Genomic DNA, 22,294 nt, shown 5'->3' with positions numbered 1-22,294 from the left:
AAATTGCAATGGCTGGAGACTAGGCACCTGCGTGGTGATCTGATTGAGGTATATAAGGCCTTGAATGGGTTGAGCACGCTGAATTCTGATGAGATCCTTTCACTTGTTCAGATTACGAATCTAAGGGGGCATAAATTCAAATTAAGAAAAGACAGATGTAGAATAGATGTGCGGAAATTTTCCTTTAGCCAGCGCGTGGTTAATTATTGCTGGAACAAACTTCCATCTGTCGTTGTGGAAGTTGATAGGTTGAATAAATTTAAGGAGGAACTGGACAGGCATTTGGAGGGAATGGTGTGATTTTTTTTTTTTTTTTTTTGGCTGATGCTGCATAAGCTCATACATTTGCTTTCTTGCATCACATGCCACTACTACTACTACTACTACTACTACTACTAAACGATGATGTGTGTTTTGCGCAAATTTCATAGCTTTTCTTCCTAATCGTGGTTTCCAGTGCGCGTTGGTTTATCCGGGTGCGTAGCACATTGGTTATAATCACTATCCTCCCACACCTGGTGGAAGAGACCTAGGCTCGGATCCCATCAATGAAGCGAGGAACTGTTGTGTGCTTTTTTCACCACGTGGCTGAGTTAGTCGGTCTCAGGCGTGGGCATCAATGTTGCACCCTTCTCCCGAAACTCGTATTTTTCGTCCAGGAAACAGGCAAATCGACACACACAATTTATGGTTAGTATATTACAAACGGGAAGATGATTTGGCTCTCGGATAGCACCAATATGACAGTTTAAAAAATGTACGCTTTATAATCTTTTGTGATATAAATTTCTTATCATTATAAAATGTACGAGTTATATTATCATTTCAGAGCGGTGACCATTGGCGACTGGGAGAGTTTCAACCGGCACAATGTGATGAAAGCGGAGCACGAACACCGAAAATGTAAAGAAATGCATCCTCTGATGGAGGAGAGATTGACACAGACCCACGCAGATATGCAAAAACAGCACAACACTGTCTTAGCAGCTCTTAATGACAGGGTAATACACATGAAGCTTGCCAAAGAGAGACTGGAGGAGCGACTAGCAAAGGTAAATACCGTTTGTTATATGCATGGTAATCATGTTTTCCCTAAAACGTATTGGGAGATGTGGATTAGTTTTAGGTCCGTGTTTGCGAAACATTTGATTTTTACGTTACTAGAAACTATATTCGGTATACAAAGAGATGACCACCGCATATCCCCGGACCAATATGGCCTTAGTTGCTAATGCTTCAAAAAAAAAAAAAAAAAAAAAAAAAAACAAATAACAACATTTCTCGCTCATTTGCTTTTGGTCGAAACACGTAAGTCACACAACAAGAAAGAATCGCATCATCAGAGCTTTCTCCATTTCTTGGCAGGTTCTGATTGGCACTCTAAGCAATGCACAAAGCAATGCATGGTTACAATATAAGCCACACGTGTCCTGATCGAAAACTTTGTTTGCTACACAAAGATTGTTGCTGCCAGTAGCAAATGTCAGAGCATATCTGTACATTGGCGAACAATCCAGGGATAATCCGCTTTCATTTCTTTGAGTCTTTGTGGAAATAATTTTAATAATATTTACAAAATAACAATGTTGATTTGTTGTATGATTTAGCGGATTCTCACATTCACGCATGATTTAGTGATCACTATATCTTTAATGGGAAAACGTTTGCCTACACGTTCCCTACTTCTACTAGCGGAGGTACAGCACATATTCAAAGAGCAATCAAATTTTCTAGAAATGTAAGGGCGTCTACGTCGATACCCGCGAACACTTTAGGCATTAGAATTAGCGGTGGGTTTTGATGGAAGAAAGCAAGCTTATACAGCATCAGCCAAAAAATAAAAAAAACCACACCTCTCATTTCAGCCATTCATTCGCTCCAATGCAAAAGTTTATCTATTTCTTCCTTGAATTTATTCTAGCTACCAACTTCCACAACAACAGATGGAAGTTTTTTCCAGAAATTAACCACCGGCTGGCTAAAGGAAAATTTCTGCACATCTATTCTGCGACAATCCTTCCTCAATTTGAATCTGTGCCTCTTCATGAGTGCATAGTGCTCATGAGTGTGGTCTGAGCACAAGAAAGAGTCACATCAGCATTGAGGTGGCTCAATCCATTCAAGGCTTTAAACACATCAATAAGATCATCTCGCAGGTGCCTAGTCCCCAGACGCTGCAATTTGCAGATATTAAACCTTTCTTGGTAAGCGCATCCCTTTGTTCCCCTCACCAATCTCGTTGCCCTTCTCTGTACGTATTGCAGCATCTCCACATCCTTCCTAAACTGTGGCCTCCAAACTTGTATGAGGTACTCAAGATGTGGAGATGTAGGGATAATCATCTCCTTATCCCTGCTAGCAAAATTCCTGTATATCATTAACAAAACCCCATTAGTTAGTCAGGCAGCCTGTCTGAATTGCCCAGAGAAATGCATACTGACTTCACAATTACCCCCCCCCCCTTTTTTTCATTCTTTTTCATTCTATACTACCCTCAGTGTGTTACCGCACAGTTTGTACGTTACTCTGGGGTTACTGCTACCCATATCCAGTATTTTGCATTTGTCAATGTTAAACTTCAGTTGCCAATTCTCAGCCCATCCGCTCATCTTTTCTAGATCCTGTTGCAGTAGCATACTGTCATTAACCACCCCACCAAACTTTATATCATCTGAAAACTTGGATATTACGCCTGGTATGTCTTCATCAATATCATTGATAAATATAGATATAGAAAACAACAATCGGTCCAACACCGAGCACTAGAGGACTCCACTAATAATATTACTCCACGAAGAGCAATGTCCGCTGATTACCACGCTTTGTCTTCTCCCACTTAAATATCCCTTTATCCATAGCAGCAACTTGCCTTTAATGCCACACTGCACCCATTTGTACAGCAGTCATTTATGTGCAACAGTATCACAAGCTTTCCTGAAATCCACGTATATGATGTTAAAATTATTTTTTGCATCCAGCTTCTGTGTGACCACATCGAAGTATCCAATCAAGTTGGTTAAACAAGATATCCTTTTAACAAATCTATGCTGTGAATATGGTGTAATTGTATTTCTATCTAGATGCGTTACTTCTTTTACCAGGAACTCCATTATTTTCCCCTGGAACAGACATTAAGCAAACAGGTCTGTAATTACTCAATCGCTTTTTGATCCCCCCTTATGAATTGAGGATACATTACACATCTCTGGTCTATAGGAACCTCCCCTGATCCCAAGATACTCTCATAATATGTCTCGTGATCCTAAGATACTCTCTCTCTCTCAATATAGGTCAAACCACAATATCGTCCTACAGAGATTGGCTAATCTCCAGCACCTCTCCAAAACTGATGTGACTAATGAACTGTCACTAGAAGAGAGCCAGCAGAACTTCGTGAACGACAAGGGACAGATAGAACTACCAAAGATCAATGTTCGACTGTACAATGCTCCTCCCAGGGAGGAATGCCCTATACTATGCATAATTGCCTATGTTCTGACTACTTAGCACAACTCTCAGAGCACCTAAGGTAACCCATATTAAGGTCACCCGAAAACAATTTCATCCAACCATGTGTATTATGTCTATAAATTGCGTTCTCTTTTCGGTTTGCATGCTTTGCTGGAACAAAAACCCGAGTTTCCCCAGGGGAAACCTTGATGTCCTCACCTGAGACCGACTAACTCAGCCACGGAGCGAACAATGTTCATAAAAGTTCCTTGCGTCATGCCATCCTCCCCACACCGGGTAAAAAGACCTGAGTTCGAGTCCCGTCGATGACTTGAGAAATTTTATGGGCCTTTTTCACAGCGTGACTGAGTTAGTTGGTCTCAGATGAGGTAGTCATGGGATTTTTCTCACGGTGGGTATTTTCCACCCAGTGTGGGGAAGGACTTGATTATAACCACTTTTTAGCCAAGAAAATGGTCTGTGAGTACATCAGAATCGCTTCACAATGATAGGAAAAATGTATTAAGAAAAGTGGACTTAGTCGGTTTATTGATTTATAATTTAATAATTTATAATTTTCTGTTTATACTCCGGGACGACCAAACGGCCAGAGGAGTTAATATGTACTGGAAGTGAAAAAAATACTATGAACCCTGTTCAAAACATACCTTCTTTTCGTGTGTTTTAAAACGAAAGAAGCAGCCGTCGGTAAATGTCTAACTAAAACACTTATGAAAATAAATTAAAATACACTAATTGCATGTACCGTATATTAATTATGAAATCTGTTTAGTTATGTGCCTGCCTAATTACTTGTTATATTTAGACTGTTGAGCAGATAGAAGAAATGGATGACACCATTGTCGAACTCCAGCAAGCTATTGATCACAAGATTCCACTCTTATCTTTGGCTCAAGACCGTTTGTTGGCACGCAGGCAACGTCCAAGAGTTGAACTTTGTCGAGACGACTTAGAAGTAGAGCTGGAAAGAGAGGTAAGTGTCAGGTCTCTGCATTTATAAAACTGGAATGGATATTTGCCTGCTATCGATTTACCCAATTAAAGATAGATTATTCAGCTAATAAAATTATTAATATGTAATGCAATGAAAATCTGCTTTGCTATATCTGCATGCGTGTGTTGAGTGAACTCGACTTCCTACGATAAAGATACAGAATGCATCAATAGGATATGTCCCTGAGGTTTGATATCTTGGAGTGGTCCTGGACAAACGACTGAGATTCTTGCCCCATGCAAAGCACTTAAGAGAGAAGATTAAAGTTATGTATGCGAAAATTAGAAAAATTTTAGGAGAGATTGGGAAGTTAGAGGCAGGTCGTCCCTATAATGTACGCGTGTGAGGCTGTGTGCAACTTCATGGTCAGGAGACAAGTCACGGCAGCTCAAAGGGCAGCTTTATTGGTGGTTACCCGAGCTTGCCGGACAGTGTCCAACGATGCTCTGCATGTAATTTCAGGCAGAACTCCTATTCATCCTAGTGATTGTGGAGAAGTGTTTGTGATATGCAACACTAGCCAATTTCTCCAGAGAGAATATGGGAATAAGATCTTGTCCTTTGGTGGAGGAAGAATACGGTAGGCTAGATCTGAAAGAGGAAGGAAAGAGATTCGAGAATGAACTTCAGAGACTATGGCAAGCATGTTGGATTGGGCAAGGGTAGGATGACTTACATGTTAATGCCTAAGGTTGATCTGATGCAGAGGGCGTGGAGCTGGCCTGAATTGGAGTTGAACAGCACTAAGATTGTCATAGGACATGGACTGAGAGCTAGACGTCATCAGTTTGAGCTGTCTCATCAGTGAGCTGTTTCATCAAGTTGCTGCATTAAGTGCTGAAAATGTATAGTGTTTTTACTGATAGAGAGAAGTATAACGCATTTTTAAATTTTATATAAAAGGTTTTTGGGGTTCGAATGTGAGGTTTTAATTGTATAGTAATTTATGATTTTATTGTATTTAGGATTTTGTACAGTATCTATTGTTAGTAAATTAATAAGAGGAGTATACCTCAATATAGTACGTAGAACACTTCCGTATGATAGATACCCTCCAGAAATTAAAACGGAAAAAAACGAAAAAATCGACAACTTACCGGTACATTAGAGTAAAATATAAATAATTAAATAATCAATTTAACACAATTCAAATCAATTTAAAACAATTAAAAATCAAATTAACGCAATTAAAAGAATCTAACGAAAATCGAATTAGGAAGGAAAATCGTTTTGAATATTTTCGTTAGATTCTTTTAATTGCGTTAATTTGATTTTTAATTATTTTAAATTGATTTGAATTCTGTTAAATTGATTATTTAATTATTTTAAATTGATTTGAATTCTGTTAAATTGATTATTTAATTATTTATATTTTACTCTAATGTACCGGTAAGTTGTCTATTTTTTCGTTTTTTCCGTTTTAATTTCTGGAGGGTATCATACGGAAGTGTTCTACGTAATATATTGAGGTATACTCCTCTTATTAATTTACTAATATTATTATCAACGTAGAACATATTGAGTATTACAGCTCTGATTCATATCTATTGTGTATATATTGTGTATATAATGTATATAGCGTATATACTGTTCGCTTCTGAAAGTGGTATACTAATTTGCACAATATCTGTGAATACTATGAAAATTCTATTGTGTATATAATGTATATAGCGTATATACTGTTTAAAGTTTAAATTTTGTGTAGTTTTAGAGAAGGAGTTGTTTGCTGATGGATGCTTGAGATATCAAAAATATAGTTAGGTAGATAGCAGAATTCCGTCTCCCCGCTGGCAGGGGCAGTAACTCCGCCACTATATCTGATTGATTAAGACGGCGGTGGAAGCTACGTGGATAAATTTTAAATTATATGTTTTGGGCGTTGTTAAGCCTAAGCTCAGTTAACGCTCTATTTGAGTTTCGATATGATGATGATGATTAGCATTAGCATTAGTTGAGGTATATGATGCCTCAACTAAGAAAGCAAGCTTATACGGTATCAGCCAAAGCAAGAAAGTAAGCAAGAAAGCAAGCTTATACAGTATCAGCCAAAAAAAAAAAAAAAAACCCTCACATTTCACCCATCTGGTCACTCCAAATGTTTATCTAGTTCAGCCTTAAATTTATTTAAGCTATCAACTTCCACAGCAACAGATGGAAGTTTGTTAGAGCAATCTGATAAAGGCAAACTTCCGCACATCTATTCTACAACTGAATTTCCTCAATTTGAATCCATGTCCCAGCAGGTTCTTAATCTGAGCAAGCGTAAATATCCCGTCAGCATTGAGCCTGCTCAAACCATTCAAGACCTTATACACCTCGATCAGACCACCTCGCAGGAGCCTAGTCTTCAGGTGCTGCAACTTGCAGAACTTAAGCCTTCCTTCGTACCCTTCGTTCCTCTCATTAATCTTGTAACCCTCCTCTGTACTTGTTCTAGCAACCCCACATCCTTCCTAAAAGATGATGATGGTGTGTGTGTGTGTGTGTGTGTGTGCGTACGTGAGCGCAGTGGGGGTTTAATGGCCCATAATACCTTTCTTAGTCTTAATGCCTTTTTTAATCTTCGCATCTTTGTTTATTACGTTGTGTTATTCCTTTTATGAAAAGCCCTGTCTTGTATTCGTGAAGGGTGATGTGTACAGCAATGTGCCTTCTGTATACAATAAAGAATTCTTCCTTTTCTATAAGCTGCTTGGCTATAACGCGCCTGTTCATTTATGATAAAAAGCAAATGATTAGATTCTCTTAATATCATATTATCTCAGAAGTATGTGAATCAAAACTGAAAAATACTCCAATTCGCAGTAGAAAGTTGGAAAATTCAGTAATGTTTGCCTCGTCGTCATTGAGATACTGTAGTTTCATTTAATCTCGATGGCTAACCAGGGATGACAGTGTCAAAGTTCTGTATTGTTGGTAGTAGAGGAAGCCAATAAGAATGTGCTTAACAGATTCACGGAGAAATGTGGACATAGCGTTTGGGGTTAAGCGCCACCAGTGGTTTCCCAAATCTGCACATTAAGTACTCTTGTGAAGAACTACAGTACCACTATAAAAGTCAGAAAAAATGTTGTATTGTGTGTGAATAGTACTGTATTGGGTTCTGTTGTTGTGTTCTGGCTTTTGGCTGCAGGGCCCTTGATGGGACCCCACGTTACCGTACACACCGCTATGAGGTAAGCCAGGATGCTGATTATTCCTGGCTGGTCTCCACCAGAGTCGCTTGAGCTTCCAAAATAAAAAAAAAAAAAAAATAGTGGAGTATGGAGGGTTCACAGTGTACACATAAGAGGGGGGGAGGGTACAAGTAGAAGTAAGAAGGATGTACGGGTAGTCATCGTCCAGGTAAATCAATGAGGCCATGGGCTCCATCAGTCGAGGGGGGGGAATTGGGACACCCCGATGGGAGGGAGGAAAAGACATAAAGCAAGAGAGCTACGTGTTGGTCTCCTTTAGCAATTGAGGTGAGCTATGTGGCACTGAATCCTACTTGTCTAATACCCAGGTTGGTATGTACCTGCCAGAGACAGGGAAATAGATATAGACTCAGTCTGGATCCAGTTCATTAATACCAGATCTAGTCCACAGAATGGTCAAGTCCAGGAAGTATTAGTATTAGTAATGGCCATAAGGTTTATGACCATTACTAATAACCTAAGGCTTATGCTGCACCAGCCAAAAAAAAAAGAAAGAAACAAAGAGTAAAATAAAAATAATAAAAAAATGAAATAAATTAAATAATAAAAGAAAAGGAAATCGACAACCTATGCGTTTCCCTCCTCCCGTAAGTAACTATCCAGCTGACCTTTGGATTTCTCCAAATTATTAGCCTACATGCTATGTGTAGGTAACTTATTCCAGTAATTTTAAATAAATAAATCTTTATTGTGAAGTAGAGTTACGGCACCATATCCCATCACGGCGACGAGCGCTAGGGGTTCACATATAGCAGTTAGAGAAAAGCAGAATAAGTACAGCGTACAAATACAAAAGGCTACAAAATACAGATTACAAATGCAAAAGAAATACAAATACAGTACAGCATAAAAACACAGAGCTAAACACGAATACAGAAAACAAATACAACTTGGCAATATATCACGGTTCAAGGGCTTTGATAAAGAGTTGTGTCTGTCCTGCTTGTTACTTATTATCCTGTCGATGTCAGCGTCCACACGGTTCAGGGCGGTGAGATCTGCTTGGGGAGAAATCTTGAGTACAAGCCTGTTGTGGTGAGCCACAAGTGCTGGTACCGACCTTTGGCTTAGCTAAGGTTGGTACCAGCACTGTGGTACCGACTTTAGATTCACGTCTTGGGATCCTCCAAGAGCAAGCGTTCCAAATATTTGGAGATGATATCTGGCCTGTGATTTTTGGCTGTGAAGACCAGCATCTTTTTTCGCGATCGGGAACTTCATCCTCGGGATGTCGAGTGCTTGTGCCATCATGGTGGTTGTAGTAGCGGGAGGTAGACGAAGCTTGTTATTAACCCAATTCAGTAACCAGTGTTCAGCGGTGTACACCCGTTGTAGGTGCATCAGAGGCCCATATTTCTGCACTATAGAGAATGACGTGGTAGATCGTGGCGGTGATGAACTTTTCAAAAGTGAGAAGATATCGGACGTGTAGCAGCTGCTGCTTTGAGATCCACCGTAGACGAGAAAATTTGGTACTGATTTTGTCGATCTGGTTGACAAAGGACATCTTTCGATCAAACAGAACGCCAAGGCCTGTGTGCGAGGGTACGTTTGGTATTCGTACCCCTGCGAGTGACACGTTGAGTACAGTTGGCATGGATTTAAGGAAGAATATAACCTGATCAGACTTCTGTGGGTTGATTTTTAGATTGAAGTTTGCCATGTACAATTCAAGATCCTTAAGTTGGGAATTGATCCTGTTGCTGAGCTGAACGGGGTTGTCGCCAGGGTTAATTTGAGTCAGCAGTTTGAGGTTATCGGCATAGCATAAGAGACCATTCATGGAGGTAATAATGGGCACGATGATAGCCGTGAAGAGGACACCGGATAGGACACCTCCTGCGGTACTCCAGCAGTAATGTCGCAGGACAGGGTGTGTTGTTGCCGATGGAGAATAAGTTTTCTGTGACAGAGAAGAGATTTCAAAAAGTATAGAATATCATCTCGAATATGAAATTTCTCCTTAAGTAGAAGGAGCAAGGCCGGGATTGACACGGCATCCAAGGCTGCGCTTATGTCAAGATGGTTTGCTCAAATGGTTTGTTCCACAACGTTGCAAGTCACATGATCACAGTTGTGGATATAAATGCAGCAGAGCAACCTTTCTAGTATCAGTTAAGCGTACAAACCGTAGCAAGAATAGGAGGGATCTAACGGACTTCGAACATGGCATGATAGTAGGCGCAAGATGTGCTGGACAAAACATCACCGAAACGGCAGTTCTTAACTTTTCACTCACCATAGTTTCAAGAGTTTCAAGGATGTATCGAGAATGGTGCAACGAAAGAAAACATCCTCTCAACGGCACTCCTGTGGAAGAAAATCGCACGTTGATGAGAGAGGTCAAAGGAGGATGACTAGAATCTAGAATTGTGCAAGCAAACAGACGGGCCACAATGTCGCACATCACGTCAGAATACAACCTTGGTGCGAAGAACAAAATATCGCAACGAACCACTAGTCGTATTTGTCGAAAATGGGCTACAACAGCCAACGCCACATCGCGTACCTTTGTTATCAATGAAAACAAGAGAGCACGCCTACTGTGGGCACAGAAACACCAGCACTGCACTATCGAGGATTGGAAAACAGTTGCTTGGTCTGACGAGTCGAAGTTCCTGGTGCATCATTTTGATGGAAGGTTCAGAATTTGGCGAAAACAACATGGATCCATGGACCCGTCATGTCTGACGACTACTGTGCAGGGTGGTCGAGGCAGTATTGTGGTGTGAGGAATGTTTTCTTGGCACATGGAGGAATGTGTTCTGTCCATTGATACCCATAGATTCACGTCTGAATGCCACTTCGTTGTTGACCAAGTGCGTCTGTTCATGTTGACAGTTTATCCTCAGTCAGATGGTTACTTCCAGCAGGATAAGGCGCCGGTGCACAAAGCCCGAATCACAATGGAATGGTTCGAGGAACATTACAATGACTTTCTTTGCTGCAGTGACCCGTGCAGTCCGCGGATCTCAATCCTATTGAACGTCTTTGGGATGCACTGGAAAGGGCTGTTCGCTGCAGTCCTACACCTCCGTCGAATCTCAAGGAACTGCGTGACATATGGTACTCTGTCTGCATGGTACTCCATTCCGTTTTCAGCATCTTGTTCAATCCATGCCTAGACGAATTCAGGCTGTTTTGAAGGCCAAAGGAGGCTCAACGCGCTACTAGATAGGTGTTCCTAATAAAGTGGCAGCACATTGTATGTTTTAATTCTAGTAAATTCCAGGTCTTATACTTGGGGAATATCAATCCACAAATAAATTATACACTTGGGATTAAATTAAAAACAGTGGAGAAGGAAAGGGATCTTGGAGTTACAATACGGCAGAAATGCAGCTTTCTGAACATTGTAAACAGGCAGCCGGGAAAGCCCAGTGTGACCTATCGATGATTTATCAAACGCTGTTTTGTAGAGATAGAGAGGTAATAATCCCACTATATAAGGCAATTGTAAGACCAGATTTGGAATACTGTGTTCAAGTATGGAGACCTCATCTGAAAAAAGACATTAATTCAAATTACAGGGGTTCAGGTGCAGATTAGATTGTAGGAAGTTTTCTTTCAGCGAGTCGTTGATTGCTGTAACAAGTTGCCCTCGCGAATAGTTGAGGTTGACAGTTTGAATAAATTCAAAGGTGTCTGTATGAGGTGGGAAGCATATAATTTGCAATTTCTTATTTACTTGGGTGTTTTTTTTTTTTTTTTTTTTTTTTTTTTTGCCAATACAGCAAAAGCCTGTGGCTTCCTTGGCGAATATGGCTAATACTATTCCTATTATTTCTGAGGATGACCTTCAGATCTAGAGGGAGGACACCTGCTAGAACCTGGAGGGCAGGGTTACTGACCTTGCAGCAGATGCTAGTGATTGCCTGGAGGATGCACCGTTGAATTGAGTTCAGTTTCTTTCTAGTCGAGATGATGTCCCTCAAGGATCACCTCAAGGATGGTTACGGTACACCTATAAAAAACACGAAGAGGGTTGCGGCCGTGATCATTATTTTGCACCACACAAGAACATCGCTTGAACCGTAAGTGCCCTTTCTCGGATGTTGGAGTGGTACCGCGTTCCTCGTTGCCAGATGAAATAACGAATAGAATCTGTCTGTAGGCTAAAACGGAACTCATCACAGAACAGAATTGTACCCCATTTGTCACGGCTCGAAGTCACATGTTTATGGCGCCAATTTCGACAAGCTCTGCGGCGGCTTGAAGATACAAACTACTGGCTTCCTTGCGTAGAGTCCATCTTTAATTGAGGCTTCTTAACACAGTCCGGTTGGAAATGCTTTCACCTGTGACCGCAACAACCTCAAGAGATAGTTGACGATAGGACGTCATAGATTTCCGTCTCGCTGTTAGTCCAGATACTGATCTGTTCTGGTTGACGTAGCCCTCGGACGACCCTGGCTAGCTCATCTTGTAATGGTTTTTCTCTCCTGAAATTGCTACCATAAGGTATAAGGTATAAGGTATGTTAGTGTCTAACGGCTCCTGGGATTTCTCCCATCTCCGCGGGTGTACATTGTATCGGGGTCAGAGATTTGAAGTGTGTGGGGATCATGTGCTGTATATTGTGTTGTGCCCTTTGTTCCTCCGGTCTATTAGCCGCCGAGCCCCTAGTGGGACTCGACGTTACCACACCATGCCACGGGGAGGCTGACCGGGTGTACCACTGTAGCTAGAGTACTCTGGCGGGTCCTGCCACCTACTTTCCTGGGATTTCAGTGGCTAGGACCAGATTTGAGAATGAGATGATCGCTGTTTCTTGAGCAACGGTTGTAATTTTAATTGCTACCATAGTGCCGAGATGATACTGCTTGACACATTTAAGTCAACGTGCCACCTCCATATGCGACTGTCCGGCTTTATGTAGTCCAGTGGCTCGCTATATCAAAGAATCATCTAAACGACCGTGAGTCTGCGCTTGTGGCACATTGGTATCGTCACCGTCCCCCACACCGGGTGGAAAAGGCCCGGGTTTGAATCCCGTCAATGACGCGAGGAACTTTAATGGGCTTTTTTCACTCCGTGGCTGAGTTAGTCGGTCTGACGCGTAGACAGCAAAGTTTTTCCCCTAGAAATCAGGGTTTTTTTCGTCCAGCAAAACAGGCAAATCGACCGGAGAATATACGCAATTTACAGACAAAAATACGGGCTTATGTAATTAATACGGGTAACCTTAATTGATTACATATAATAATAATTTGATAAAAGACCATGACTCTTCCCAGAACCCATGGTTTTTCGTCCAGCAAAGCAGGGAAATCGACCAGAGAATGCACACAATTTATAGACACAATACACATAGGTAGATGAAGTAACCTTCCGAGTTACCCTAATAAATAGGTTAAACGACCATGACTTGACATCTTCAGTACTGGAGATATGGATGTCCCACCGAAAAAGGCAAAAAATGGAAATGAAGTGATCAGGTTGCAACCCGTATTTTTATAGGCATGAGCAATTTGCATAATTTGCGGCTCAGTAAGGTGGTACATCGATTTCTATTGGGTACTTGGCATTTGTATCCCAGGATGCCTATTATATTAAATATTCGCCTTCGGCGAGCGACACTGTTCACGATAAAATATTTATGAAAAAAACATTTAGTTCTTTTAATTTTGTTGAGTTATGTAAGTATTGAAACCAACGATAGAACCAGCACTGAACCCTGGAGACCCAATAATAACATTAGTCCAGGAAGAGCAGTGCCCATTGATAACCACTCTCTGTCTCCTTCCACTTAACCGTCCCTTTATACGTCGCAGTAACTTGTCCCTTAATGCCACATTACTATAGTTTGTACAGCAGTCTTTTATGTGCGATACTTTAAAAAAAAAACTCAAACTATTATGTTAGGGTCACCCATAATTTCTTATATATATATCCATATGTATTATGTCTGTAAATTGCGTGTGTTCTCTAGTCGACTTGCTTGTTTTTATGGACGAAAAAAAAAAACAGTTTTGGGGGGGGTAAAAGCTTGCTATCTACGCCTGAGACCGACTAACTCAGCCACGGAGTGACATGCGACATTATCAAAAGCCTTCCTCAGATCCAAGAATATGATATCAAAATTACTTTTGGATCCATAGTTGCTGCATCAAGGCCGTCCCTTAACAATCCTTGCGTTCCTGTCTGGACGAGCCTGCATTGCTTATTTTACCAGTGATTCCATATTTTTCCCTGGAATAGAAGTTAAACTAACAGGTCTCTAATTACTCGTTATCCTTTTTTTATCCCATTTTTGAATTGTCGATCCATTCTCATATCTCCTGTCCACGGGGACCTGCCCTAAAGCTAAGGATGCTCTCATAATTATGGCTAGGGGTTTGCTTACTTCTTTCGCTATCTCCCTTAATATAAATCTTTTAACTTTTAACTTTTAAAATAAAAAGTTAAAATAAAATAAAAGTTAAAAGGATAGTCAGAGATTTGCTCGACCAACAGTAACACCAGACATTACAACCACCCTGTGTACTTGGTAGCAGTACCCGTCACGGAGCGGAATCCCCCAATCAGGGAGAAGTAATATAAGAGCAATAATAATAAAATGGATAGATACCACCACTCCAAGTGCCTTTCTTATGAACTTCACTTTCTTTTCCACCTTCCTCTCAGTTATTACAAAATATTTTTTCTCCCTTTTAGAATCTGATAAACTTCCAGGATCCCCTTCCCAGGATCCCATTCCTCCTGTGTGAATGTAGATGCAAAATACTCATTCAGTTTGTCAACAATCTGAACAGAATTATCAGTAGTCGAACCATCGATTGATACCCTTTTTTCTAGTGTTTACTTAAATAAAGAAGTCTTTGCTGTTTTTCTTTGCAACCTTCGACAAAGATTTCTCGTAATCCGCCTTCGCTTGCCTAACCTCTTTTGTGACCTGATTACAGACTAATTTATATCTACCATAGGTTTTGGTATCAGTATCACCTAATAATTTATTTGCATCCCACGCATTTTGTTTCTCTGCCACGTGTCTCAATAGTTCATCTGAAATCCATTTAGATCTAAGTCTTGAACAGTATTTTTTTCTTTGGTATGAAAAGCCTAGTAACGTGTATGATAAATTCTCCGAATGCTTCCTATTTGGAATGGAATTTGCTGTTCATAACATGATTAGTTGATCCCGCTGCATAGAATTTAAAAGTTGTCTGAGACCACTGTAGTCACCCTTACAAAAGCAAAAGCTAATGATATGCGTTTGGCTTCTTAAAAGAGTACTTGCACTTGAAAATATAATATTAGACGTTGTTACTTTTAAAATATACGCGTAATGTTTTGCTGATGTGCGCTATCGCCTATTCCTCGCTGATGCTAACTAAACACTTGTTCTTCCTCTCGCCTCCATTCCCTTCTAGGTCGGATTGCTCACTCGATCTATTGAGGAGTTGCAGAAGAAAGCGAAGGAAGCTCAAGATATGGCCCGCACATTGCAACAGAATCGAAGGTCCCTTGAAGAGGAAGTGCAGGTGAAAAGTAACAGTGTGTACATCGATGAAGTCGAATGTCTAGGTTTGCTGTCTGGAGTTGATCTGTATCGTCACTGATAAAAAAATTTTCTTCGCATTAGTTTTCTTTGGAGCTTTCGGTCTGGGTGTTGTTAATCGTAAGTTCCACCAACAATAATCGAACCTGCAGTATAAAGTGTTATAGCCTACACTGCCATTCAGTTTTGATAATGCCTCTGATCTCAGTTGATCGTTATTAAATTTTTTCACAGTGGCGTCTTTGTCTGCCGCTTTTTTTATAATAAATGTACGCGTGCGAGTGTGTCGTGAACTGCTTTGCACTTTACTGTGAGTTGTGTGCATTTGTAATAAAAAATTAATAAATCGGTTCAAAACATGGTTTGTATTTCCTTTTTATTTATTTATTTATTTTAACATATAATACACACAACAGGCATGCGCCCAGTTCAAGTGTATAATAGCAAAACGAAACATAATAAAAATTGTACAAAACATAGAAATAAATAGAAGAATAACAAGGAAAGTTCATTTCAATCGGGAAAAGTCCAAATCAGTGAAATAAATAAGGTATTCGTGACATCAAGTGCAGTGGTGCCATGAGGAGAATCCAGAGAGCAGGTAACTGCAGGAGACATCGTCACACACACACACACACACACACACACACACACACACACACACACACACACATGGACTTGTGTGGACACGTGTTTTTGTAAAGGGCGGCACCTAGAACGTTAGTTCAACTCCGCCTCGTATCTCTGTGAAGAATAGGATCACTACAAATGGGCCAGATATGGGTGTGACGTAGGTCTGTGTGTATTATGTGTGTATTCTGTTCTTGTGTTTGGCCTCTTGGCTACCCAGAAGCATCAATCACCTGGACAGATGATTCTGGGTACTCGTCCACACCACGGGAAGGTGGGCCAGTCCCAGTAATGCACGTACTGTCTCGAAAGACACTCTGACCCACCTGATGTTTAGGTGAGGGGAAACATCAGGAAGGAATCTTTTAGTAACCACCCCAACCTGGGATGTATCCACACACTCACACACACACACACACACACACACACACACACACACACACACACACACACGCACGCACGCACGCACGCACGCACGCACACACACACACACACACACACACACACACACACACACACACACACACACACACACACACACAAAGTATTCAAAGTATTTTATTAAAGTTTTACGGACTCAGGGGTTTCCCCTATCCGCCGCTAAAATAACAGTATACATAGTGTACAATTTAAAGCAACTATATACAATGATAATGATACATAAATGCTATTTACAATGATGATGATACATAAATGCTATTTATAATGATGATGATACATAAAGGCTATTTACAATTATGATGATACGAAATAAACACTGGAATTCGGAGTCGAGCAGACTGATTAGTACATCAGGTGAGAGAATCCAAAAACGGAAACAGTCTACAAACAAGCCAAAATGATCAGTCCCCAACAAGCAGCTAACCGTTACAAAGATTTATACTTCAAAAGAATAGTTACAATTTCTGGTTTCCAAAACAGTATAAAAGGCTGTAAATCCTTCCATCTAAAATTCAAAAAACCCAGTAAGGTCTTTCTAACCAACCGACAGACGGCGGTATTTTTCTATCAATTAACATTAAGTTAGTATTTTACTGATCCTCAGGAGTAAGAATTCTTTTCCTCCGTTTAAACATTTTCTCCGCATAGGTGGAGAAGGCAGTATAATACTCAGTTGACTAACCTTGGCAGTTCAGAGCAATCGAATACATTTGTGAGAAGTTGAAAGTCCAGTTTTAAATCATCGTACAGAGGACAATGAAAGAAGAGGCGCTCAACAGTTTCTTGAGCACCACAACTGCAGAGAGGAGTGTTACTTAATCCGAATGAGAACAATTTAGAGTTAAGACCGCCATGACCGGTATATAGAAAAGTAACATATAAGCCAGGATTGAACCAGTCCATTTTCTTATCATAATCAGCAACCTCGGGAAAATACCTAAAGGTCTCCCTACCCAAGGTAGGGAGACCTTTAGGTATTAGTAGTAGTAGACCATGTATTTTGCCACGCTCTACAACATTCATTTCTTATTATTTTAATGTCTACATTTTCTTGGAAGTCAGTATTACAAGTAAAACCATTTACAACCGCAGGAACATTTTTTCTTCTACAATATAAAAGATTGTATAACATTACTTCGTATTGGATTAGCAATCGATGACTGAGGACATTGGGGAGCAGCTGTAGAGACAGTTCGACAAGCTCTGCTTACAGTGAGAACAAAAAATCTTTGTGCTTGAGTAGGATATTCTTGAACAAGGGAATTACCAATTCTATATCTCCCAGGCCCCAGCCGCATAACACACAATTGGTATAAATATACAAGAGTAGTATAATATAATAGAAGATTTCTTTACACCAAAAGTACTCCTGGTAATCTTAATAATTTTATTGGTCATCGCTTTTATTTTCTGAAGTACATATTTTGCATGATAATTAAAATTAAGACGGTCATCAAAATAAATTCCTAACTATTTATGCTGCCTAGTACACCTAATCATTTCTCCATTTAGCTTAATAACAGGTGGTCTATTCACGTCAAGGAAGCTCTTTAGCAACATTTGTTTTGTTTTATTACTGGAGATTTGAAGTTTGTGTTTGACAACAGATATTCAAGTCGTCGAGAACTTCATTTGGTCTGTGCTCAAGCTCCCGGCGGGAATTACCAAAAATCAGAATAACAAGGTCGTCTGCGTAAGAGAGCTGAAGGATGTTGTCATGAACAACCGAAAGCCACCCATCAAGGACCATGTTCCAGCACACAGGGCCAAGAACAGAGCCCTCAGGGCAACCTCTGGTTACAAATATTGTGACAGAACAAAATCCTGAAGTGACTGTGATGCTGCGAGAATCAAAATAATTCGAAAGGAGAGGGTAAATTGGAGTAGAGACACCGGCCTTTCTGTACCTCGCCAGGACACTCGGCCACCAAACAGCGTCGAATGCCCCTTTGAAGTCAACAAAGAGACCGATGACATATTTAGAAGTGGAAATTTGAACGGTATTCAGAACCTGACAAATAGCATAAACAGAAGACCTTCCACGGGTAAAGCCGAATTGAAGTGGGAAACTTACATTTCTCTCTAAATAGTAATTTAGAAAACGAGAGACAATTAATTTTTCTAGGATTTTACCAAGGATGGGGAGTAGAGCAATGGGTTGTCAAAGGACTTAAGCAGAAGTTTAAGTCTAGCCTGTTTCCATGGCAACGGGAATAACCCCGAAGACAGATTTTATATTAATGGGCAATTTTTCCAACATCTTTTAAAAACAAAAACCTCAAGGAGGTCCTGTCCAGGACACTTTGGTTCCAGCTCAATATCCGAAAGTGGAGCCTCTGCGCAGGGCCCTTGGTATGATAAATGATCTAACCTCATTGTAGTTTAGATGATGGTGCTTTCACAGGAGGCAGTGTCCTCATGGAGCAGTCGGTCCAAAATGGCATTAATTGACAAGCTCCAGTCTAGGGTTTCAATACCATTCACAGTAATAGATGAGAAAACATCACCTGGATGAATCTTGTTTGTAACAAGTTTCGTTACAAACCAAACTAATCCCCATGGATCTTAATTTATGTTGTGCTGAACAAACCAAGGCGCCTCCGTAGCCAGGTGGGCAGGAGCAGCAGTGCATAGCACACGCTTCTTGATTAGACCGGATTTCTAGCCCGTGACCACCAAATACGGAGGATGCAGAAAGGTCACGAATGACCACCGCATATCCCCGGAGCAATATGGCCTTAGTTGCTAATGCTCCTAAAAACCAAATAGCAAACAAATAAACAGCTGAACAAACCTTGCCCAGGCGAGTTTTTTCTCTTGGTAGATGGTATTGAAATAACTCCTTCTATTGGATTTATACAACTCACCAAGTATGTCAATGTCAGTCCTGAGCCTGTTAGCTCTCTTTGCTCTCTGAAAATTACGATGAGCATTTTGTAGGTTTCTTCTGAGAATTAGTGAGATTTGGGGTTCACCATGGAACACAGTTAATTTTTCGTTTTTTCTTTTTTAGAGTGGCCTCACAGACCGTGTTTAGAATCTCTTGGACCCTGGTAACCTGCATATTAGCAGGAAGAGAGCCAAGTTGGATGATTATTTCTTCAGAAGTAAGCTCACTAACTTTTACGTAAAAGCTATTCCAATCAACTTGTTTTGTTTTAAACCGCGGGAAGTCAAAACAGCACCTGATAGTCCTAGGATTGTTGCTATCACTGATCGTAAAGGTGATGATATTGCGATCACTTGAGCACCACGATATATGGCTAAGCCAGCTGGAATTGTCATTACTAAGAGCAGAGTTTGTAATGTCAATATAGGATTGACCAAGAGACGACATGAAAGTTGGCGGATGTCCTGGATTATTCCACAGAGTGAGATTATGGGACTGGATAAGCTATTCCAAGAGTAGGGCTATAGTAGGGCTATTCCAAAGTGGAGAGTGGGCATTAGCATCCATCATAAAAATGACGGGAAAACCAGACAGACGGATCAGAACTGCGTCCATATAATTTAGAAATGGCTCAATGGCCTGTCCGGTCTGACTGCATTGAGCATACAATGGGACCACAGCCTTCCAAGCATGAACATGCAGCATGAGTGGAGCAAAGACTCCAAATTTTTGTTACTGTAATGAGGGGTTCAGCAACCACCAGGGCAGTCCAGACCCTGGTAGTCGCGTTCCCTCGATCACCGACCGTAACAGGGTTTGAGGAAATAATGCGACAGCTGAGAGGGAGGCCCTTGACTACACCCTTATAGGAATATAATTCTTGTAACCCTAGAAGTTGAAGTTTGTGTTGGACCATTAACTTAGAAAGGTCGTTTAGAACCGATAAAGATCATTGACAGTTTAGCTGTAAAGTATAAACACAAAACACTTCAGAGTTAGGTAAAGTCGGTCCGAATTTTTGTTAGCTCTTGGGCTTTTACAAATTCAGGACACTTAACGTCCTTGAAGGAATGGTCCGCATTCCTCTTCTTAATCCGACAATTTAAGCAAACAACAGGTTCCTCCATTTTAGGACAATCTCGAATTTGGTGACCCAGGTAACCGCAATGTCCGCAGGTAAACTCGGACTGGTGGCAGTTTTTAGCCGAGTGTCCATAGCTAAGACATTTAAAACAGCGTGATGCTGTGTAAAAATCCATACCATGGACGGACCATCAGATAAAAACCCTCAAATTTGATGCTAAATACACTTTCCTAATTTTGTTTGGAATCTCAAGGATCCAATGTTGATTGTTTTTGTTCCGGGATCTGATTTTAAAACAGACTCGAAATCTTCTTGTGAAATCTCATAATCCACAAGGTTTTTATTGAATAATTCCTCCAGAAAATCAGTCATTGACATCTTTATTATGTCATATATTAGGACTGTTGAGTTTAATTTTTTAGAGGAATCCACAGAAAATTTTAGCTCCTTGAACGTGGGGCATGATTTAAGTTTATTAAGATCCTTACTGTTATCAGTTTCAATTAAGATTTCCTTATCTCTTATTTTCTCATTGATTTAATCCTTAATTTTTCAAATTCAGGTTTAAGGTTTTTAGAAATTTCAGCTTTAACTTCCTCACTAGTTTTACAATTACTATCTGCATTTGCTTTAACTATAAGTACGTACTTTGTTTGTACATCTGGTAAGTTAACATCACTCTGAGATTATTTGCCAGCGCCTAAGGTAGCCACACCCGCATAGGTGGGAGCCGAAACGGTTGGCAAGACATTTTGTTGTTTCCTCTCAACATTAAGATCACTTAATTTTGTTGTCAACTTTTCATTCTCTATAGTTAGATTTATCACTAACCTTTCCATATTGTTCCAATTTTTTGACACACGCACACACACGAATTGATGAAGACATCTTAAACCTTGAATTCATCCAACAACTTATTCCAGATAATTTATTTTGTGCTCCTTTAATGATTGTTGCACCTACGTGTCGCTTAGAAAAGATAAAGGCATATCATTAATCATTTTATTAAATTAACAGAAGTACTGAAGTACCATGTTTCGTGGGTTCCGGCCCTCGTGTGTAGCATATTTGGTAGGATCGCCGTCCTCCCCACACCAGGTGGAAAAGACCTGAGTTTGAGTCCCACGTGAGGAATTTTTATGGGACTTTTTCGCAATGTAGTTGAGTTAATCAGTCTCAGGCAAGGGTAGCAGAGTTTTACCTCCCATGTAGACATGTATAGTATCTTATGTGGGACGGCACCTGAACGTCAGTTCAACTCCGCCTTTGTATTCTGTGATAAATACAGAGCTCTGTAAAAGCCCAGAAATGTGTGTAATGTTATGTTCGTGCAGTGTGTGTGTGTGTGTGTGTGTGTGTGTGTGTGTGTGTGTGTGTGTGTGTGTGTATGTGTGTGTGTGTGTGTGTGTTGTTTCTGGCCTCTTTGTCACCACGCAGGCGATCACTTGGAAAGCCGGTCCAATGTCCGTCTACACCACGGGGAAGTGGGCTACAACTACGTGTGCAATGTGCCGGACCTCAAGTAGCTCGTACTGAATGCCCAAAAACGAGTTTGGGATATTCAAAGAGAAAATAAATAAAGGGAAGCCCTTCCATAGAAACAAATCAGAGGACGCCATCCACTCACTCAATCTGAGCAGTTGGCTCGACTACATAACTAGGTTTGCGGCTCAACCAGAATCCACTACACCAATGGAATTACCAATCAATCCGATTTCAACTGACCTCTTAAATTCAGTTCAACTCACCAAATATCAACTGATTGATGCAATAAATAGTTTAGCACCTACTGCCGCATCCGGCGCAGATGGGATTCCTCAGTTTATGCTGAAATGCCTCAGTACATTTATTGTTGATTCCATTCTGTCGTTATTCAACAAAATCCTTCATCAAAAATTCCTTCCTCCTATGTGGCATGTCTATCTAGTAAGACCGCTGCCAAAAATACGCTCTGCTTCTCAGCCCAGTCACTTCCGTCCTATTTCTTCTGCATCAAGCCTATTAAAGATATTTGAGAAAGCTCTTCTGAAAACGTTAACCACCCAAATAATGCCACATCAACCACCGCAGATCCACTATGCCACCC

General features: G+C 40.5%; 1 protein-coding gene across 1 annotated transcript in view; it reads left to right on the top strand.

The window, feature by feature from the left end:
- The window catches only part of LOC150085129 (tektin-4-like), a 54,388-nt gene extending 39,093 nt beyond the window's left edge, over window positions 1-15,295 (top strand). Inside the window, exons 2-4 of the mRNA XM_090373045.1 lie at window positions 830-1,052; window positions 4,277-4,444; window positions 15,036-15,295. Of these exons, the coding sequence (XP_090229171.1) occupies window positions 876-1,052; window positions 4,277-4,444; window positions 15,036-15,224 (534 nt within the window). The 5' untranslated portion in view covers window positions 830-875 and the 3' untranslated portion in view covers window positions 15,225-15,295. The remainder of the gene's footprint in view (window positions 1-829; window positions 1,053-4,276; window positions 4,445-15,035) is intronic.
- The last annotated feature ends 6,999 nt before the right edge of the window (window positions 15,296-22,294 follow it).

Source organism: Mastigoproctus giganteus, chromosome 5, assembly GCF_048544385.1.
Source record: "Mastigoproctus giganteus isolate SK-2022 chromosome 5, ASM4854438v1, whole genome shotgun sequence".
NCBI classification, from domain to species: domain Eukaryota; kingdom Metazoa; phylum Arthropoda; class Arachnida; order Uropygi; family Thelyphonidae; genus Mastigoproctus; species Mastigoproctus giganteus.
The sequence above is the reverse complement of the archived record's forward strand: the minus strand, read 5'-3'. Positions and strand labels throughout refer to the sequence as shown.